Here is a 16,493-nt window from a genome sequence, read left to right on the forward strand (position 1 = left end):
CTTTATATGCTGTGATGGTGTAGTGTCACATGACTTTATATACTGTGATGGTGTAGTGTCACATGACTTTATATGCTGTGATGGTGTAGTGTCACATGCCTTTATATGCTGTGATGGTGTAGGGTCACATGACTTTATATGCTGTGATGGTGTAGGGTCACATGACTTTATATGCTGTGATGGTGTAGGGTCACATGACTTTATATGCTGTGATGGTGTAGGGTCACATGACTTTATATGCTGTGATGGTGTAGGGTCACATGACTTTATATGCTGTGATGGTGTAGGGTCACATGACTTTATATGCTGTGATGGTGTAGTGTCACATGACTTTATATGCTGTGATGGTGTAGTGTCACATGACTTTATATGCTGTGATGGTGTAGTGTCACATGACTTTATATACTGTGATGGTGTAGGGTCACATGACTTTATATGCTGTGATGGTGTAGGGTCACATGACTTTATATGCTGTGATGGTGTAGTGTCACATGACTTTATATACTGTGATGGTGTAGTGTCACATGACTTTATATGCTGTGATGGTGTAGTGTCACATGACTTTATATGCTGTGATGGTGTAGGGTCACATGACTTTATATACTGGGATAGTGTAGTTTAGGGTGTAGTGTAGGGTGTAGTGTAGGGTGTAGTGTAGGGTGTAGGGGATAGTGTAGGGTGAAAAGAGTGCATCTTGATTCTCACCTGTCCCCCTGCCACGATGGCTCCAAACAGGTGTAACAGACAGCATTTCAGACTGTCCTTAAGGTGTTCACTCTCCTGGAAGCACTCTGAAACACACACACACAGTCAGTGGATATGGAACACTGTGGGTGTTTTGTTAACTATGCAAATATAACACCCACAACATGAGGCCAGTCTGGTCTGGTGTTGAGAGAATGGCCTCTTGAACGGCTGCCTGTCTCGCTCATACAAACAGTACATTCATTCACTCACATGCACACAGTCGCACACGCCTCACACACACCGTGACATGCATGCACACACACATGCCCACAGACACACAGTCTCTATCATGTTCCCTTGGGGCCAGTCTTTTCAGTCATACATTAACTCATCTGTCAACACATCCCAGTGAGCAGCAGCAGCAGCATGGCCTCCCAGGTCAGCACCGTTCCCTCTACAGGCCAACCCCAGACAGAAGCAAACCAATCCCAGAGGGATAAAGCTAGGTCAGAACCAATGATCCCAGACAAGACAGATGGTCCCCCACACACACACACACCTCGTCCCCCACACACACACACACCTCGTCCCCCACACACACACACCTCGTCCCCCCCACACACACACCTCGTCCTCCCACACACACACACCTCGTCCTCCCACACACACCTCGTCCTCCCACACGCACCCGCCTCGTCGTCCCCACACGCACCCGCCTCGTCGTCCCCACACGCACCCGCCTCGTCGTCCCCACACGCCTCGTCGTCCCCCACGCACACGCCTCGTCCCCCCACACGCCTCATCCACACGCACACGCCTCGTCCCCCCACACACACACGCCTCGTCCCCCACACACACACGCCTCGTCCCCACACACACGCCTCGTCCCCCCACACACACACGCCTCGTCCCCCACACACACACACACACACGCCTCGTCCCCCACACACACACACGCCTCGTCCCCACACACACACACGCCTCGTCCCCCACACACACACGCCTCGTCCCCCCACACACACGCCTCGTCCCCCACACACACACGCCTCCCCCCCACACACACACGCCTCGTCCCCCACACACACTTCGTCACCCTCCCCATTTCTTCCACACACTATTCCTCACTCCCTCTACTGTACCAGTCATATCCTCTCGGAGCCTCTCACACTTTACACACACACGGGCATGCGCTAACACACACGCGTGCGCGCACACTGTGGCAGGTTGCTGGAGTGGCCTTGAGGCGACTGGCTGGAGCTGAAGAGTTCTCTCTGTGGTGTTGACAGAAACCACAGACACAAAGAGAGGCTGTTTGTTCCAAGATGGCCTCTGTCGCCAGAGGCCCAGACAGCCACCGTTCACTATCAGGCTGATCTGGACAGCCTGGCAAATAGACTAAGGAGAGGACACAAAGACTGGATTCATCTGGGATAGAGTGAGAGGACTGAAAGAGTCAGAGGTATGAGGAAGAATAGAGTGAGGAAGGAAAGACAGAGTGGAGCTCTGAGGAGAGGCTGTCCCTAAGCTGGGAGAGGAAAGAGTGGAGCTCTGAGGGGAGGCTGTCCCTAAGCTGGGAGAGGAAAGAGAGTGGAGCTCTGAGGGGAGGCTGTTCCTAAGCTGGGAGAGGAAAGAGAGTGGAGCTCTGAGGGGAGGCTGTTCCTAAACTGGGAGAGGAAAGAGAGTGGAGCTCTGAGGGGTGGCTGTTCCTAAGCTGGGAGAGGAAAGAGAGTGGAGCTCTGAGGGGAGGCTGTTCCTAAACTGGGAGAGGAAAGAGAGTGGAGCTCTGAGGGGAGGCGGTTCCTAAGCTGGGAGAGGAAAGAGAGTGGAGCTCTGAGGGGAGGCGGTTCCTAAGCTGGGAGAGGAAAGAGAGTGGAGCTCTGAGGGGAGGCGGTTCCTAAGCTGGGAGAGGAAAGAGAGTGGAGCTCTGAGGGGAGGCTGTTCCTAAGCTGGGAGAGGAAAGCAGGGAGGTGTGATCTGTTTTCTCTGGAGACCTTTTCATTGAGTAGAACATGGCTTCCTCATTCTCTACTGTTAATGACCACACTGAGTTTCCCCCCACTGAATGACCCCGCTAGAGAGGATAACTGGGTTGTGTTCATTAAGGAGAAAACGTTTTGAAAAAGAAATCAAACTCACGGTAGAAGAAGGGGACAAACTCCACGGTGAGAGGAGCTGCTTTGTGTTTCTGTCTGCTCTTCTCCACTGTACTCCGCTGGTCCCTGGAGACGACATGCACAACACACGGTGTCAGAAAAAGACCCCCTGTCCAAACTCTGTGTCTGTGTGTCTGTGAGCAGGAACACTGCTGGGAGGGTTTAGCACAGGATTAGAACCAACACTACTTGGATTGATTTGGGAAATGTTTTGGCACTTTGGGAAGAAAAAAATACTTTTATACTAATTAGGTAAACCAAGCCGAGCTCTACTGTGAAGAAACAACAACATCCAAGCCAGCACATTATGATTGTAGTGTTTTCAGAAGTGTAACAGTAGAATTGACCATGGTGGAATAAGTACATAATGATGATAGATCCTAAGAGCGTTGTATCTAGTGCTTCAGTACCCACGAGAGCCCTGGTGCTGACAGAGCCCCGGTGGTTAATGCGTGCTTGACCCTGCTCCTCCAGTACCCAGAGCGCCGGTGCTGACAGAGCCCCGGTGGTTAATGCATGCCTGACCCTGCTCGTCCAGTACCCAGAGCCCCGGTGGTTAATGCATGCCTGACCCTGCTCGTCCAGTACCCAGAGCCCCGGTGGTTAATGCATGCCTGACCCTGCTCCTCCAGTACCCAGAGCCCCGGTGGTTAATGCATGCCTGACCCTGCTCCTCCAGTACCCAGAGCCCTTCCTCTTATTGTGTAACAGTGGAGGCCGCTGATGGGAGAATGGCTCATAATAATGGCTGGAATGGAGTTAATGGAATGGTATCAAACACGTGTTCCATTCACTCCATTCCAGACATTATTATGAGCCGTCCTCCACTTACTGTGGATCTACTACAGTTCCATCTATTATTATGAGTCGTCCTCCACTTACTGTGGATCTACTACAGTTCCATCTATTATTATGAGTCGTCCTCCACTTACTGTGGATCTACTACAGTACCATCTATTATTATGAGTCGTCCTCCACTTACTGTGGATCTACTACAGTTCCATCTATTATTATGAGTCGTCCTCCACTTACTGTGGATCTACTACAGTACCATCTATTATTATGAGTCGTCCTCCACTTACTGTGGATCTACTACAGTTCCATCTATTATTATGAGTCGTCCTCCACTTACTGTGGATCTACTACAGTTCCATCTATTATTATGAGTCGTCCTCCACTTACTGTGGATCTACTACAGTTCCATCTATTATTATGGGCCGTCCTCCCCTTACTGTGGATCTACTACAGTTCCATCTATTTTTAGGTCTAGTCCTGTACTAACAGACCTGGCTCAACCAATCACATGATCTATCAACAGTTAACAAGGTCCATCTCACCATAAGTTGAGGTCAATCTATTTATCTATGATAAGATCAAGCTCACGATTTATGATAAGTTAAGAAGGTCAACCACACAATCCATGATAAGTTCAGGTCACATGATCTATGATAAATTAAGAAGGTCACGTGATCTATGATAAGCTAAGAAGGTCACACGGTCTATGATAAGTTAAGGTCACACAATCTATGATAAGTTAAGAAGGTCACACGATCCATGATAAGTTAAGGTCACACGAGCCATGATAAGTTAAGAAGGTCACACGATCCATGACAAGTTAAGAAGGTCACACGATCCATGACAAGTTAAGAAGGTCACACGATCCATGACAAGTTAAGAAAGTCACACGATCCATGACAAGTTAAGAAGGTCACACGATCCATGACAAGTTAAGAAAGTCACACGATCCATGACAAGTTAAGAAGGTCACACGATCCATGATAAGTTAAGAAGGTCACACGATCTATGATAAGTTAAGAAGGTCACACGATCTATGATACGTTAAGAAGGTCACACAATCCATGAAAAGTCAAGGTCAATCAGGTACTGGAAAATATCAAATAGATGGACTAAGTGGAATGGCTGGGGTCACATCAGGAGATGTTTGGGGAACATTGTTCACTATCTGCTCCAGGGCTTTCTTGACAAATAAATGTCAACCTCATTGTGACTTCCCTGGTTAAATAAAGAATAATAAATCAAATAAACAAACTCTGCTAGAGTTAGCGACTTAGTGTACCCGCAGGTGCGATGTCTCCAGTTCCGGTAGGGGTCGTACAGGCTCTCGCAGAAGGCCAGAGAGTGGCGGACAAACTCCTCGGCCTGAGTCTGGTCCACCATCTCCTTCTCCTTGGTCTTACTCTTCAGCTGTAGGAGAGAGCATGGTGAGGCTAGAAGACACACACACAGGAATGTGTAATCTCACGGGAATGTACCTACTTAATCATTGTGACATGCTAAAAAATAAACGTATTCATTGTGACATGCTATAAAATAAACGTATTCATTGTGACATGCTATAAAATAAACGTATTCATTGTGACATGCTATAAAATAAACGTATTCATTGTGACATGCTATAAAATAAACGTATTCATTGTGACATGCTAAAAAATAAACGTATTCATTGTGACATGCTATAAAATAAACGTATTCATTGTGACATGCTATAAAATAAACGTAATCATTGTGACATGCTATAAAATAAACGTAATCATTGTGACATGCTATAAAATAAACGTAATCATTGTGACATGCTATAAAATAAACGTATTCATTGTGACATGCTAAAAAAAGTTTTTGTTCAAATCTGTTTTGAAACAGAAGAGCACAAATGTGCGCACACACACACACACATCCCTATAACTAATCATTGTGACTGGGTAAAAATACTTCATTTTGTGCAGGTCGGTTTTTAAACTTGTTTTAGGCGATGATAGGGGGAGAGGAGGGTGGATAAAGTGAGAGAAGAGGGTGGATAAGGGGGAGAGGAGGGTGGATAAGGGGGAGAAGAGGGTGGATAAGGGAGAGAAGAGTGTGGATAAGGGAGAGAAGAGGGTGGATAAAGGAGAGAAGAGGGTGGATAAGGGGAGAAGAGGGTGGATAAAGGGGGAGAAGAGGGTGGATAAAGGGGGAGAAGAGGGTGGAGAAGAGGGTGGATAAAGGGGGAGAAGAGGGTGGATAAGGGGGAGAAGAGGGTGGATAAAGGGGGAGAAGAGGGTGGATAAAGTAAGAGAAGAGGGTGGATAAAGGGGGAGAAGAGGGTGGATAAAGGGGGAGAAGAGGGTGGATAAAGTAAGAGAAGAGGGTGGATAAAGGGGGAGAAGAGGGTGGATAAAGGGGGAGAAGAGGGTGGATAAAGTGAGAGAAGAGGGTGGATAAAGTGAGAGAAGAGGGTGGATAAAGGGAGAGAATAAAGAGGGTGGATAAAGGGAGAGAAGAGGGTGGATAAAGGGAGAGAAGAGGGTGGATAAAGGGGGAGAAGAGGGTGGATAAAGGGGGAGAAGAGGGTGGGAAGAGGGTGGATAAAGTAAGAGAAGAGGGTGGATAAAGTGAGAGAAGAGGGTGGATAAAGTGAGAGAAGAGGGTGGATAAAGGGAGAGAAGAGGGTGGATAAAGGGAGAGAAGAGGGTGGAAAAAGGGAGAGAAGAGGGTGGATAAAGTAAGAGAAGAGGGTGGATAAAGGGAGAGAAGAGGGTGGATAAAGGGGGAGAAGAGGGTGGATAAAGTAAGAGAAGAGGGTGGATAAAGGGAGAGAAGAGGGTGGATAAAGGGGGAGAAGAGGGTGGATAAAGTGAGAGAAGAGGGTGGATAAAGGGAGAGAAGAGGGTGGATAAAGTGAGAGAAGAGGGTGGATAAAGTGAGAGAAGAGGGTGGAGAGGAGGGTGGATAAGGGGGGATAGGAGGGTGGAGAAAGGAGGAGAGGAATCAGACCTGCTGGATGTAGAGCGTTGTCATGGTAATGACATGGTTGATGTAGGAGCAGGTGCCAATCTCCTCCACATTGGACAGGTTCCTGCAGAGAGAGAAAGTCATAGCCTGTTAAAGTAGTGACAGGTTCCAACACACAGACACAGAGATACATGAGAGACATGAGAGAGAGAGTCATGTCTGTTATAGTAGGGACCGGTTCCAACAGAGAGAGAGAGTCATGTCTGTTATAGTAGGGACAGGTTCCAACAGAGAGAGAGTCATGTCTGTTATAGTAGGGACAGGTTCCAACAGAGAAAGAGTCATGTCTGTTATAGTAGGGACAGGTTCCAACAGAGAAAGAGCCATGTCTGTTATAGTAGGGACAGGTTCCAACAGAGAGAGTCATGTCTGTTATAGTAGGGACAGGTTCCAACAGAGAAAGAGTCATGTCTGTTATAGTAGGGACAGGTTCCAACAGAGAAAGAGTCATGTCTGTTATAGTAGGGACAGGTTCCAACAGAGAGAGTCATGTCTGTTATAGTAGGGACAGGTTCCAACAGAGAGATAGAGAGTCATGTCTGTTATAGTAGGGACAGGTTCCATCAGAGAGAGAGTCATGTCTGTTATAGTAGGGACAGGTTTCAACAGAGAGAGAGTCATGTCTGTTATAGTAGGGACAGGTTCCAACAGAGAGAGTCATGTCTGTTATAGTAGGGATAGGTTCCAACAGAGAAAGAGTCATGTCTGTTATAGTAGGGACAGGTTCCAACAGAGAGAGAGAGTCATGTATGTTATAGTAGGGACAGGTTCCAACAGAGAGAGAGAGAGAGTCATGTCTGTTATAGTAGGGACAGGTTCTAACAGAGAGAGAGAGTCATGTCTGTTATAGTAGGGACAGGTTCCAACAGAGAGAGAGTCATGTCTGTTATAGTAGGGACAGGTTCCAACAGAGAGAGAGAGTCATGTCTGTTATAGTAGGGACAGGTTCCAACAGAGAGAGAGAGAGAGTCATGTCTGTTATAGTAGGGACAGGTTCCAACAGAGAGAGTCATGTCTGTTATAGTAGGGACATGTTCCAACAGAGAGAGAGTCATGTCTGTTATAGTAGGGACAGGTTCCAACAGAGAGAGTCATGTCTGTTATAGTAGGGACAGTTTCCAACAGAGAGAGAGTCATGTCTGTTATAGTAGGGACAGGTTCCAACAGAGAGAGAGAGAGTCATGTCTGTTATAGTAGGGACAGGTTCTAACAGAGAGAGAGAGTCATGTATGTTATAGTAGGGACAGGTTCCAACAGAGAGAGTCATGTCTGTTATAGTAGGGACAGGTTCCAACAGAGAGAGTCATGTCTGTTATAGTAGGGACAGGTTCCAACAGAGAGAGAGAGTCATGTCTGTTATAGTAGGGACAGGTTCCAACAGAGAGAGTCATGTCTGTTATAGTAGGGACAGTTTCCAACAGAGAGAGAGTCATGTCTGTTATAGTAGGGACAGGTTCTTACAGAGAGAGAGAGAGAGAGAGAGTCATGTCTGTTATAGTAGGGACAGGTTCCAACAGAGAGAGTCATGTCTGTTATAGTAGGGACAGGTTCTTACAGAGAGAGAGAGTCATGTCTGTTATAGTAGGGACAGGTTCTAACAGAGAGAGTCATGTCTGTTATAGTAGGGACAGGTTCCAACAGAGAGAGAGTCATGTCTGTTATAGTAGGGACAGGTTCCAACAGAGAGAGAGAGTCATGTCTGTTATAGTAGGGACAGGTTCCAACAGAGAGAGAGTCATGTCTGTTATAGTAGGGACAGGTTCCAACAGAGAGAGAGTCATGTCTGTTATAGTAGGGACAGGTTCCAACAGAGAGAGTCATGTATGTTATAGTAGGGATAGGTTCCAAGAGAGAGAGTCATGTCTGTTATAGTAGGGACAGGTTCCAAGAGAGAGAGTCATGTCTGTTATAGTAGTGACAGGTTCCAACAGAGAGAGAGAGTCATGTCTGTTATAGTAGGGACAGGTTCCAACAGAGAGAGAGTCATGTCTGTTATAGTAGGGACAGGTTCCAACAGAGAGAGTCATGTCTGTTATAGTAGGGACAGGTTCCAACAGAGAGTCATGTATGTTATAGTAGGGACAGGTTCCAACAGAGAGAGAGTCATGTCTGTTATAGTAGGGACAGGTTCCAACAGAGAGAGAGAGTCATGTCTGTTATAGTAGGGACAGGTTCCAACAGAGAGAGAGTCATGTCTGTTATAGTAGGGACAGGTTCCAACAGAGAGAGAGAGAGAGTCATGTCTGTTATAGTAGGGACAGGTTCTAACAGAGAGAGAGAGTCATGTCTGTTATAGTAGGGACAGGTTCCAACAGAGAGAGAGTCATGTCTGTTATAGTAGGGACAGGTTCCAACAGAGAGAGAGAGTCATGTCTGTTATAGTAGGGACAGGTTCCAACAGAGAGAGTCATGTCTGTTATAGTAGGGACAGTTTCCAACAGAGAGAGTCATGTCTGTTATAGTAGGGACAGGTTCCAACAGAGAGAGAGAGAGTCATGTCTGTTATAGTAGGGACAGGTTCTAACAGAGAGAGAGAGTCATGTATGTTATAGTAGGGACAGGTTCCAACAGAGAGAGTCATGTCTGTTATAGTAGGGACAGGTTCCAACAGAGAGAGTCATGTCTGTTATAGTAGGGACAGGTTCCAACAGAGAGAGAGAGTCATGTCTGTTATAGTAGGGACAGGTTCCAACAGAGAGAGTCATGTCTGTTATAGTAGGGACAGTTTCCAACAGAGAGAGAGTCATGTCTGTTATAGTAGGGACAGGTTCTTACAGAGAGAGAGAGAGAGAGAGAGAGAGAGTCATGTCTGTTATAGTAGGGACAGGTTCCAACAGAGAGAGTCATGTCTGTTATAGTAGGGACAGGTTCTTACAGAGAGAGAGAGTCATGTCTGTTATAGTAGGGACAGGTTCCAACAGAGAGAGAGAGTCATGTCTGTTATAGTAGGGACAGGTTCCAACAGAGAGAGAGTCATGTCTGTTATAGTAGGGACAGGTTCCAACAGAGAGAGTCATGTCTGTTATAGTAGTGACAGGTTCCAACAGAGAGAGAGAGTCATGTCTGTTATAGTAGGGACAGGTTCCAACAGAGAGAGAGAGAGTCATGTCTGTTATAGTAGGGACAGGTTCTAACAGAGAGAGAGAGTCATGTATGTTATAGTAGGGACAGGTTCCAACAGAGAGAGTCATGTCTGTTATAGTAGGGACAGGTTCCAACAGAGAGAGTCATGTCTGTTATAGTAGGGACAGGTTCCAACAGAGAGAGAGTCATGTCTGTTATAGTAGGGACCGGTTCCAACAGAGAGAGAGAGTCATGTCTGTTATAGTAGGGACAGGTTCCAACAGAGAGAGTCATGTCTGTTATAGTAGGGACAGGTTCCAACAGAGAAAGAGTCATGTCTGTTATAGTAGGGACCGGTTCCAACAGAGAGAGAGAGTCATGTCTGTTATAGTAGGGACAGGTTCCAACAGAGAAAGAGTCATGTCTGTTATAGTAGGGACCGGTTCCAACAGAGAGAGAGAGTCATGTCTGTTATAGTAGGGACAGGTTCCAACAGAGAGAGTCATGTCTGTTATAGTAGGGACAGTTTCCAACAGAGAGAGAGTCATGTCTGTTATAGTAGGGACAGGTTCTTACAGAGAGAGAGAGAGAGAGAGAGAGAGTCATGTCTGTTATAGTAGGGACAGTTTCCAACAGAGAGAGAGTCATGTCTGTTATAGTAGGGACAGGTTCCAACAGAGAGAGTCATGTCTGCTATAGTAGGGACAGGTTCCAACAGAGAGAGAGAGAGAGTCATGTCTGTTATAGTAGGGACAGGTTCTAACAGAGAGAGAGAGTCATGTCTGTTATAGTTGGGACAGTTTCCAACAGAGAGAGAGTCATGTCTGTTATAGTAGGGACAGGTTCCAACAGAGAGAGTCATGTCTGTTATAGTAGGGACAGTTTCCAACAGAGAGAGAGTCATGTCTGTTATAGTAGGGACAGGTTCCAACAGAGAGAGTCATGTCTGCTATAGTAGGGACAGGTTCCAACAGAGAGAGTCATGTCTGTTATATATATTTTTTATAGTAGCTCATCATCCATTACTACAAAGCTGGACCAATGAGTAGCCAGCTACATTTGACAATTAGAAAGAACTATTGATTTTCTGGTTCATTGAGAAAACTAAACTAAAATGTGTGTTTTTGGTTGTTGAGGTAATTAGACCAAGCCCATTTCAAGGTTCTTTCTAATATAAAAAAAGACAAGTAATTTCAGAATATGAAGGTAAGATAGCTGACTAACTCATTGATCCTGCTTCGTTGCATCTCCCTGAAGGGTCATGTTCATGACTGTACCATATAGAGGACTACAGAGTGAAGCAGCCAGGGAGACACTTTCACTTGTTTTCACTTTCTGTTGCAAAATCCTGTGTTACAGCCCTACTGAGCCTCCCACCTACTGCTGGAAGACCCTTTAACTCCAGGGGCACTAAGACCTGTCAACCTAGGCTAGAGGGGTTCCTATCAATAGACATTACCTAGAAGAGGTCCAACCCACAGAACTAGAAATGATTCAAATGCCATGGTCCAATCACACACTCAACCACCATAATATGGACAGACTGGACCAGTCAACCAGGTCTAGGTAGGTGGAGGGAGGGGCCAGACTACTGGACCGGTACAACCAGGTCTAGGTAGGTGGAGGGAGGGGCCAGACTACTGGACCGGTACAACTAGGTCTAGGTAGGTGGAGGGACCAGACTACTAGACCGGTACAACTAGGTCTAGGTAGGTGGAGGGAGGGACCAGACTACTAGACCGGTACAACTAGGTCTAGGTAGGTGGAGGGAGGGGCCAGACTACTGGACCGGTACAACCAGGTCTAGGTAGGTGGAGGGAGGGGCCAGACTACTGGACCGGTACAACTAGGTCTAGGTAGGTGGAGGGACCAGACTACTAGACCGGTACAACCAGGTCTAGGTAGGTGGAGGGACCAGACTACTAGACCGGTACAACTAGGTCTAGGTAGGTGGAGGGAGGGGCCAGACTACTGGACTGGTACAACTAGGTCTAGGTAGGTGGAGGGAGGGGCCAGACTACTGGACCGGTACAACTAGGTCTTGGTAGGTGGAGGGAGGGGCCAGACTACTGGACCGGTACAACCAGGTCTAGGTAGGTGGAGGGAGGGGCCAGACTACTGGACCGGTACAACTAGGTCTTGGTAGGTAGAGGGAGGGGCCAGACTACTGCACTGGTACAACTAGGTCTTGGTAGGTGGAGGGAGGGGCCAGACTACTAGACCGGTACAACCAGGTCTAGGTAGGTGGAGGGAGGGGCCAGACTACTAGACCGGTACAACCAGGTCTAGGTAGGTGGAGGGAGGGGCCAGACTACTAGACCGGTACAACCAGGTCTTGGTAGGTGGAGGGAGGGGCCAGACTACTGGACCGGTACAACCAGGTCTTGGTAGGTGGAGGGAGGGGCCAGACTACTGCACCGGTACAACCAGGTCTTGGTAGGTGGAGGGAGGGGCCAGACTACTGCTTCTGGTCCTACAGAAACACCACGGACCAACCTGCAGATGACGATGAGGAACTTGACCAGCAGGAGGGCCAGGTTCTGCTGCTCCTGCTCCAGCCCGTCCGAGGCCTTCTGGACACACTGGAGCAGCTGGTGCCGCAACACCTGCAGGATGTTGTCTGGCAGCAGGGTCATCACTGGAGGCACCTCCTCCAACCTGGGGAGGGAGAGAGAGAGAAAGGGGTGAAATAAGGGGAACACCAAAACATGCTCAACTCTCACCTGCGTGTCACACACATCTGCACAAATATTATGCAAGCAAGCGCACGCACCCTGCCATCCAGGACGTTTCTACCAGGCCCTAAAAGTTGTCAAAGACTCCAGTCACCCAAGTCACACTGTTCTCTCTGCTACCGCACTGCAAGCGGTACTGGTGCCCCAAGCTCACAAACACACACAAATAAATCCACCCAAACTTCTAAGGCCTTCAGGTACATTACACACATCTACCTAAGCAACACACCATGATAACCTTTACACTAGTATTTGCTGATAGATTAATGTTATGAAACCGTCCACTGTACAGCTAACAGTGAACCTAACTGTCCCTCTCTGTAGACAGAGGTCATCAGAGAGGAATGGGCCTGTCTCTGTCCCTCTCTGTAGACAGAGGTCATCAGAGAGGAATGGGCCCGTCTCTGTCCCTCTCTGTAGACAGTCATCAGAGAGGAATGGGCCCGTCTCTGTCCCTCTCTGTAGACAGGGGTCATCAGAGAGGAATAGGCCTGTCTCTGTCCCTCTCTGTAGACAGAGGTCATCAGAGAGGAATGGGCCCGTCTCTGTCCCTCTCTGTAGACAGAGGTCATCAGAGAGGAATGGGCCTGTCTCTGTCCCTCTCTGTAGACAGGGGTCATCAGAGGGGAATGGGTCCGTCTCTGTCCCTCTCTGTAGACAGGGGTCATCAGAGAGGAATGGATCCGTCTCTGTCCCTCTCTGTAGACAGAGGTCATCAGAGAGAAATGGGTTCTTCCTCCAACAGAGCCCAGATGAGCATTCCCAAATCGGGGTAAGAGCGTATCGCTGGGAAAAGCAGGACAGCTGCGGCAGAGGGGGGAGGTGGAGTGGGAAAGAGAGGGAGAGGGAGAGGTGGAGTGGGAAAGAGAGGGAGAGGGGAGGTGGAGTGGGAAAGAGAGGGAGAGGTGGAGGTGGAGTGGGAAAGAGAGGGAGAGGTGGAGGTGGAGTGGGAAAGAGAGGGAGAGGGGAGGTGGAGTGGGAAAGAGAGGGAGAGGGGAGGTGGAGTGTGAAAGAGAGGGAGAGGGGAGGTGGAGTGTGAAAGAGAGGGAGAGGGAGAGGTGGAGTGTGAAAGAGGGGGAGGTGGAGTGTGAAAGAGAGGGAGAGGGGGAGGTGGAGTGGGAAAGAGAGGGAGAGGGGGAGGTGGAGTGGGAAAGAGATGGAGAGGTGGAGGTGGAGTGGGAAAGAGATGGAGAGGGAAAGGAGGTGGAGTGTGAAAGAGAGGGAGAGAGGGGAGGGGGAGGTGGAGTGTGAAAGAGAGGGAGAGAGGGAGTGGGAAAGAGAGGGGGAGGTGGAGTGGGAAAGAGAGGGAGGTGGAGTGGGAAAGAGAGAGAGGTGGAGTGGGAAAGAGAGAGAGGTGGAGTGGGAAAGAGAGAGAGGTGGAGTGGGAAAGAGAGAGAGGTGGAGTGGGAAAGAGGGAGAGGTGGAGTGGGAAAGAGAGAGAGGTAGAGTGGGAAAGAGAGAGAGGTAGAGTGGGAAAGAGAGAGAGGTGGAGTGGGAAAGAGAGGGGAGGTGGAGTGGGAAAGAGAGGGGGAGGTGGAGTGGGAAAGAGAGGCTGGAGGTGGAGTGGGAAAGAGAGGCTGGAGGTGGAGTGGGAAAGAGAGAGAGGTGGAGTGGGAAAGAGAGGGGGAGTGGGAGGTGGAGGTGGGAAAGAGAGAGAGGTGGAGTGGGAAAGAGAGGGGGAGGTAGAGTGGGAAAGAGAGAGAGGTGGAGTGGGAAAGAGAGGGGAGGTGGAGTGGGAAAGAGAGGGGGAGGTGGAGTGGGAAAGAGAGGGGAAAGAGAGGTGGAGTGGGAAAGAGAGGGAGGTGGAGTGGGAAAGAGAGGGAGGTGGAGTGGGAAAGAGAGGGGGAGGTGGAGTGGGAAAGAGAGGGGAGAGGTGGAGTGGGAAAGAGAGAGAGGTGGAGTGGGAAAGAGGGAAAAAGAGAGAGAGGTAGAGTGGGAAAGAGAGAGAGGTAGAGTGGGAAAGAGAGAGAGGTGGAGTGGGAAAGAGAGGGGGAGGTGGAGTGGGAAAGAGAGGGGAGGTGGAGTGGGAAAGAGAGGGGGAGGTGGAGGGGAAAGAGGGGGAGGTGGAGTGGGAAAGAGAGGGAGGGGGAGGGAAAGAGAGGGGAGGGGGAGTGGGAAAGAGAAGGGGAGGGGAGTGGGAAAGAGAGGGGGAGGTGGAGTGGGAAAGAGAGGGGGAGGTGGAGTGGGAAAGAGAGGGGGTGGAGGGGAAAGAGAGGGAGAGAGGTGGAGTGGGAAAGAGAGAGAGGTGGAGTGGGAAAGAGAGAGAGGTAGAGTGGGAAAGAGAGGGAGAGAGGTGGAGTGGGAAAGAGAGAGAGGTAGAGTGGGAAAGAGAGAGAGGTAGAGTGGGAAAGAGAAAGAGAGATGGAGTGGGAAAGAGAGGGGGAGGTGGAGTGGGAAAGAGAGGGGGAGGTGGAGTGGGAAAGAGAGGGGGAGGTGGAGTGGGAAAGAGAGGGGGAGGTGGAGTGGGAAAGAGAGGGGGAGGTGGAGTGGGAAAGAGAGGGGGAGGTGGGAGTGGGAAAGAGAGAGAGAGAGGTGGAGTGGGAAAGAGAGAGAGGTAGAGTGGGAAAGAGAGGGAGAGAGGTGGAGTGGGAAAGAGAGAGAGGTAGAGTGGGAAAGAGAGAGAGGTGGAGTGGGAAAGAGAGGGGGAGGTGGAGTGGGAAAGAGAGGGGAGGTGGAGTGGGAAAGAGAGGGGGAGGTGGAGTGGGAAAGAGAGGGGGAGGTGGAGTGGGAAAGAGAGGGGGAGGTGGAGTGGGAAAGAGAGGGGGAGGTGGAGTGGGAAAGAGAGGGGGAGGTGGAGTGGGAAAGAGAGAGAGACAAACGACCGTACTGCAGGATCTAATGGAAAGTAATCTGTTTCCCCTTGCTCCACACTTCACTCTCTCCAGTCCCACACACACAGACCACACAGCCTTACGTAACCATCTGACAGGACTGACTGGGCATTTCATTGGTCATGTGACCAGACCACAGCTGGAAGAGCAGAGGAGCACATCACCTCTCACTCGATCTCTCCCTCTGTCGCTTTGTCTCTCTCTATACTGCATGTGCTTCTTCTCCCTGAACGCTCTCAAACAATGGATGCAGCCGTGCAAACATACAGACATGCACAGAACCTTCACACCAACAGATTCCAGAGCTGGTTATGGAACCCCAACACAGATTCCAGAGCTGGTTATGAAACCCCAACACAGATTACAGAGCTGGTTATGGAACCCCAACACAGATTCCAGAGCTGGTTATGGAACCCCAACACAGATTCCAGAGCTGGTTATGGAACCCCAACACTGATTCCAGAGCTGGTTATGAAACCCCAACAGATTCCAGAGCTGGTTATGGAACCCCAACACAGATTCCAGAGCTGGTTATGGAACCCCAACACAGATTCCAGAGCTGGTTATGGAACCCAAACACAGATTCCAGAGCTGGTTATGGAACCCCAACACAGATTCCAGAGCTGGTTATGGAACCCCAACACAGATTCCAGAGCTGGTTATGGAACCCCAACACAGATTCCAGAGCTGGTTATGGAACCCCAACACTGATTCCAGAGCTGGTTATGAAACCCCAACACAGATTCCAGAGCTGGTTATGAAACCCCAACACAGATTCCAGAGCTGGTTATGAAACCCTATAGTCTATTTCTGTATGTTGCGTTTTGAAAATGCGTCCCCGTTTATGACCCTAAAGACAGGCTACATTTGCACAGTGATGGTGCGCGCTTGCCTGTGTGCGCGGAGGCCGCAAGCTACTTTTTAGGGGTCATGGGTGAAAACATTTGAAAACCAATGAGCTAGAGAACAGATGGTTGATTTGCTGTACAGCTAGAGGACCGTAGAGAACAGATGGTTGATTTGCTGTACAGCTAGAGGACCGTAGAGAACAGATGGTTGATTTGCTGTACAGCTAGAGGACCGTAGAGAACAGATGGTTGATTTGCTGTACAGCTAGAGGACCGTAGAGAACAGATGGTTGATTTGCTGTACAGCTAGAGGACCGTAGAGAACAGATGGTTGATTTGCTGTACAGCTAGAGGACCGTAGAGAACAGATGGTTGATTTGCTGTACA

General features: G+C 49.0%; 1 protein-coding gene across 3 annotated transcripts in view; it reads right to left on the reverse strand.

The window, feature by feature from the left end:
- The window catches only part of nbeal1 (neurobeachin-like 1), a 79,399-nt gene that overhangs the window by 48,755 nt on the left and 14,151 nt on the right, over positions 1–16,493 (reverse strand). For all 3 annotated transcript variants that reach the window (XM_065023096.1, XM_065023095.1, XM_065023090.1), the window contains exons 4-8: positions 12,189–12,350; positions 6,612–6,693; positions 4,918–5,045; positions 2,824–2,906; positions 706–791 (exon numbers count right to left, since the gene is read on the reverse strand). In XM_065023096.1, coding sequence (XP_064879168.1) covers positions 706–791; positions 2,824–2,906; positions 4,918–5,045; positions 6,612–6,693; positions 12,189–12,350 — 541 coding nt within the window. The remainder of the gene's footprint in view (positions 1–705; positions 792–2,823; positions 2,907–4,917; positions 5,046–6,611; positions 6,694–12,188; positions 12,351–16,493) is intronic.

This window comes from Oncorhynchus nerka, linkage group LG2, assembly GCF_034236695.1.
Source record: "Oncorhynchus nerka isolate Pitt River linkage group LG2, Oner_Uvic_2.0, whole genome shotgun sequence".
Classification (NCBI taxonomy): domain Eukaryota; kingdom Metazoa; phylum Chordata; class Actinopteri; order Salmoniformes; family Salmonidae; genus Oncorhynchus; species Oncorhynchus nerka.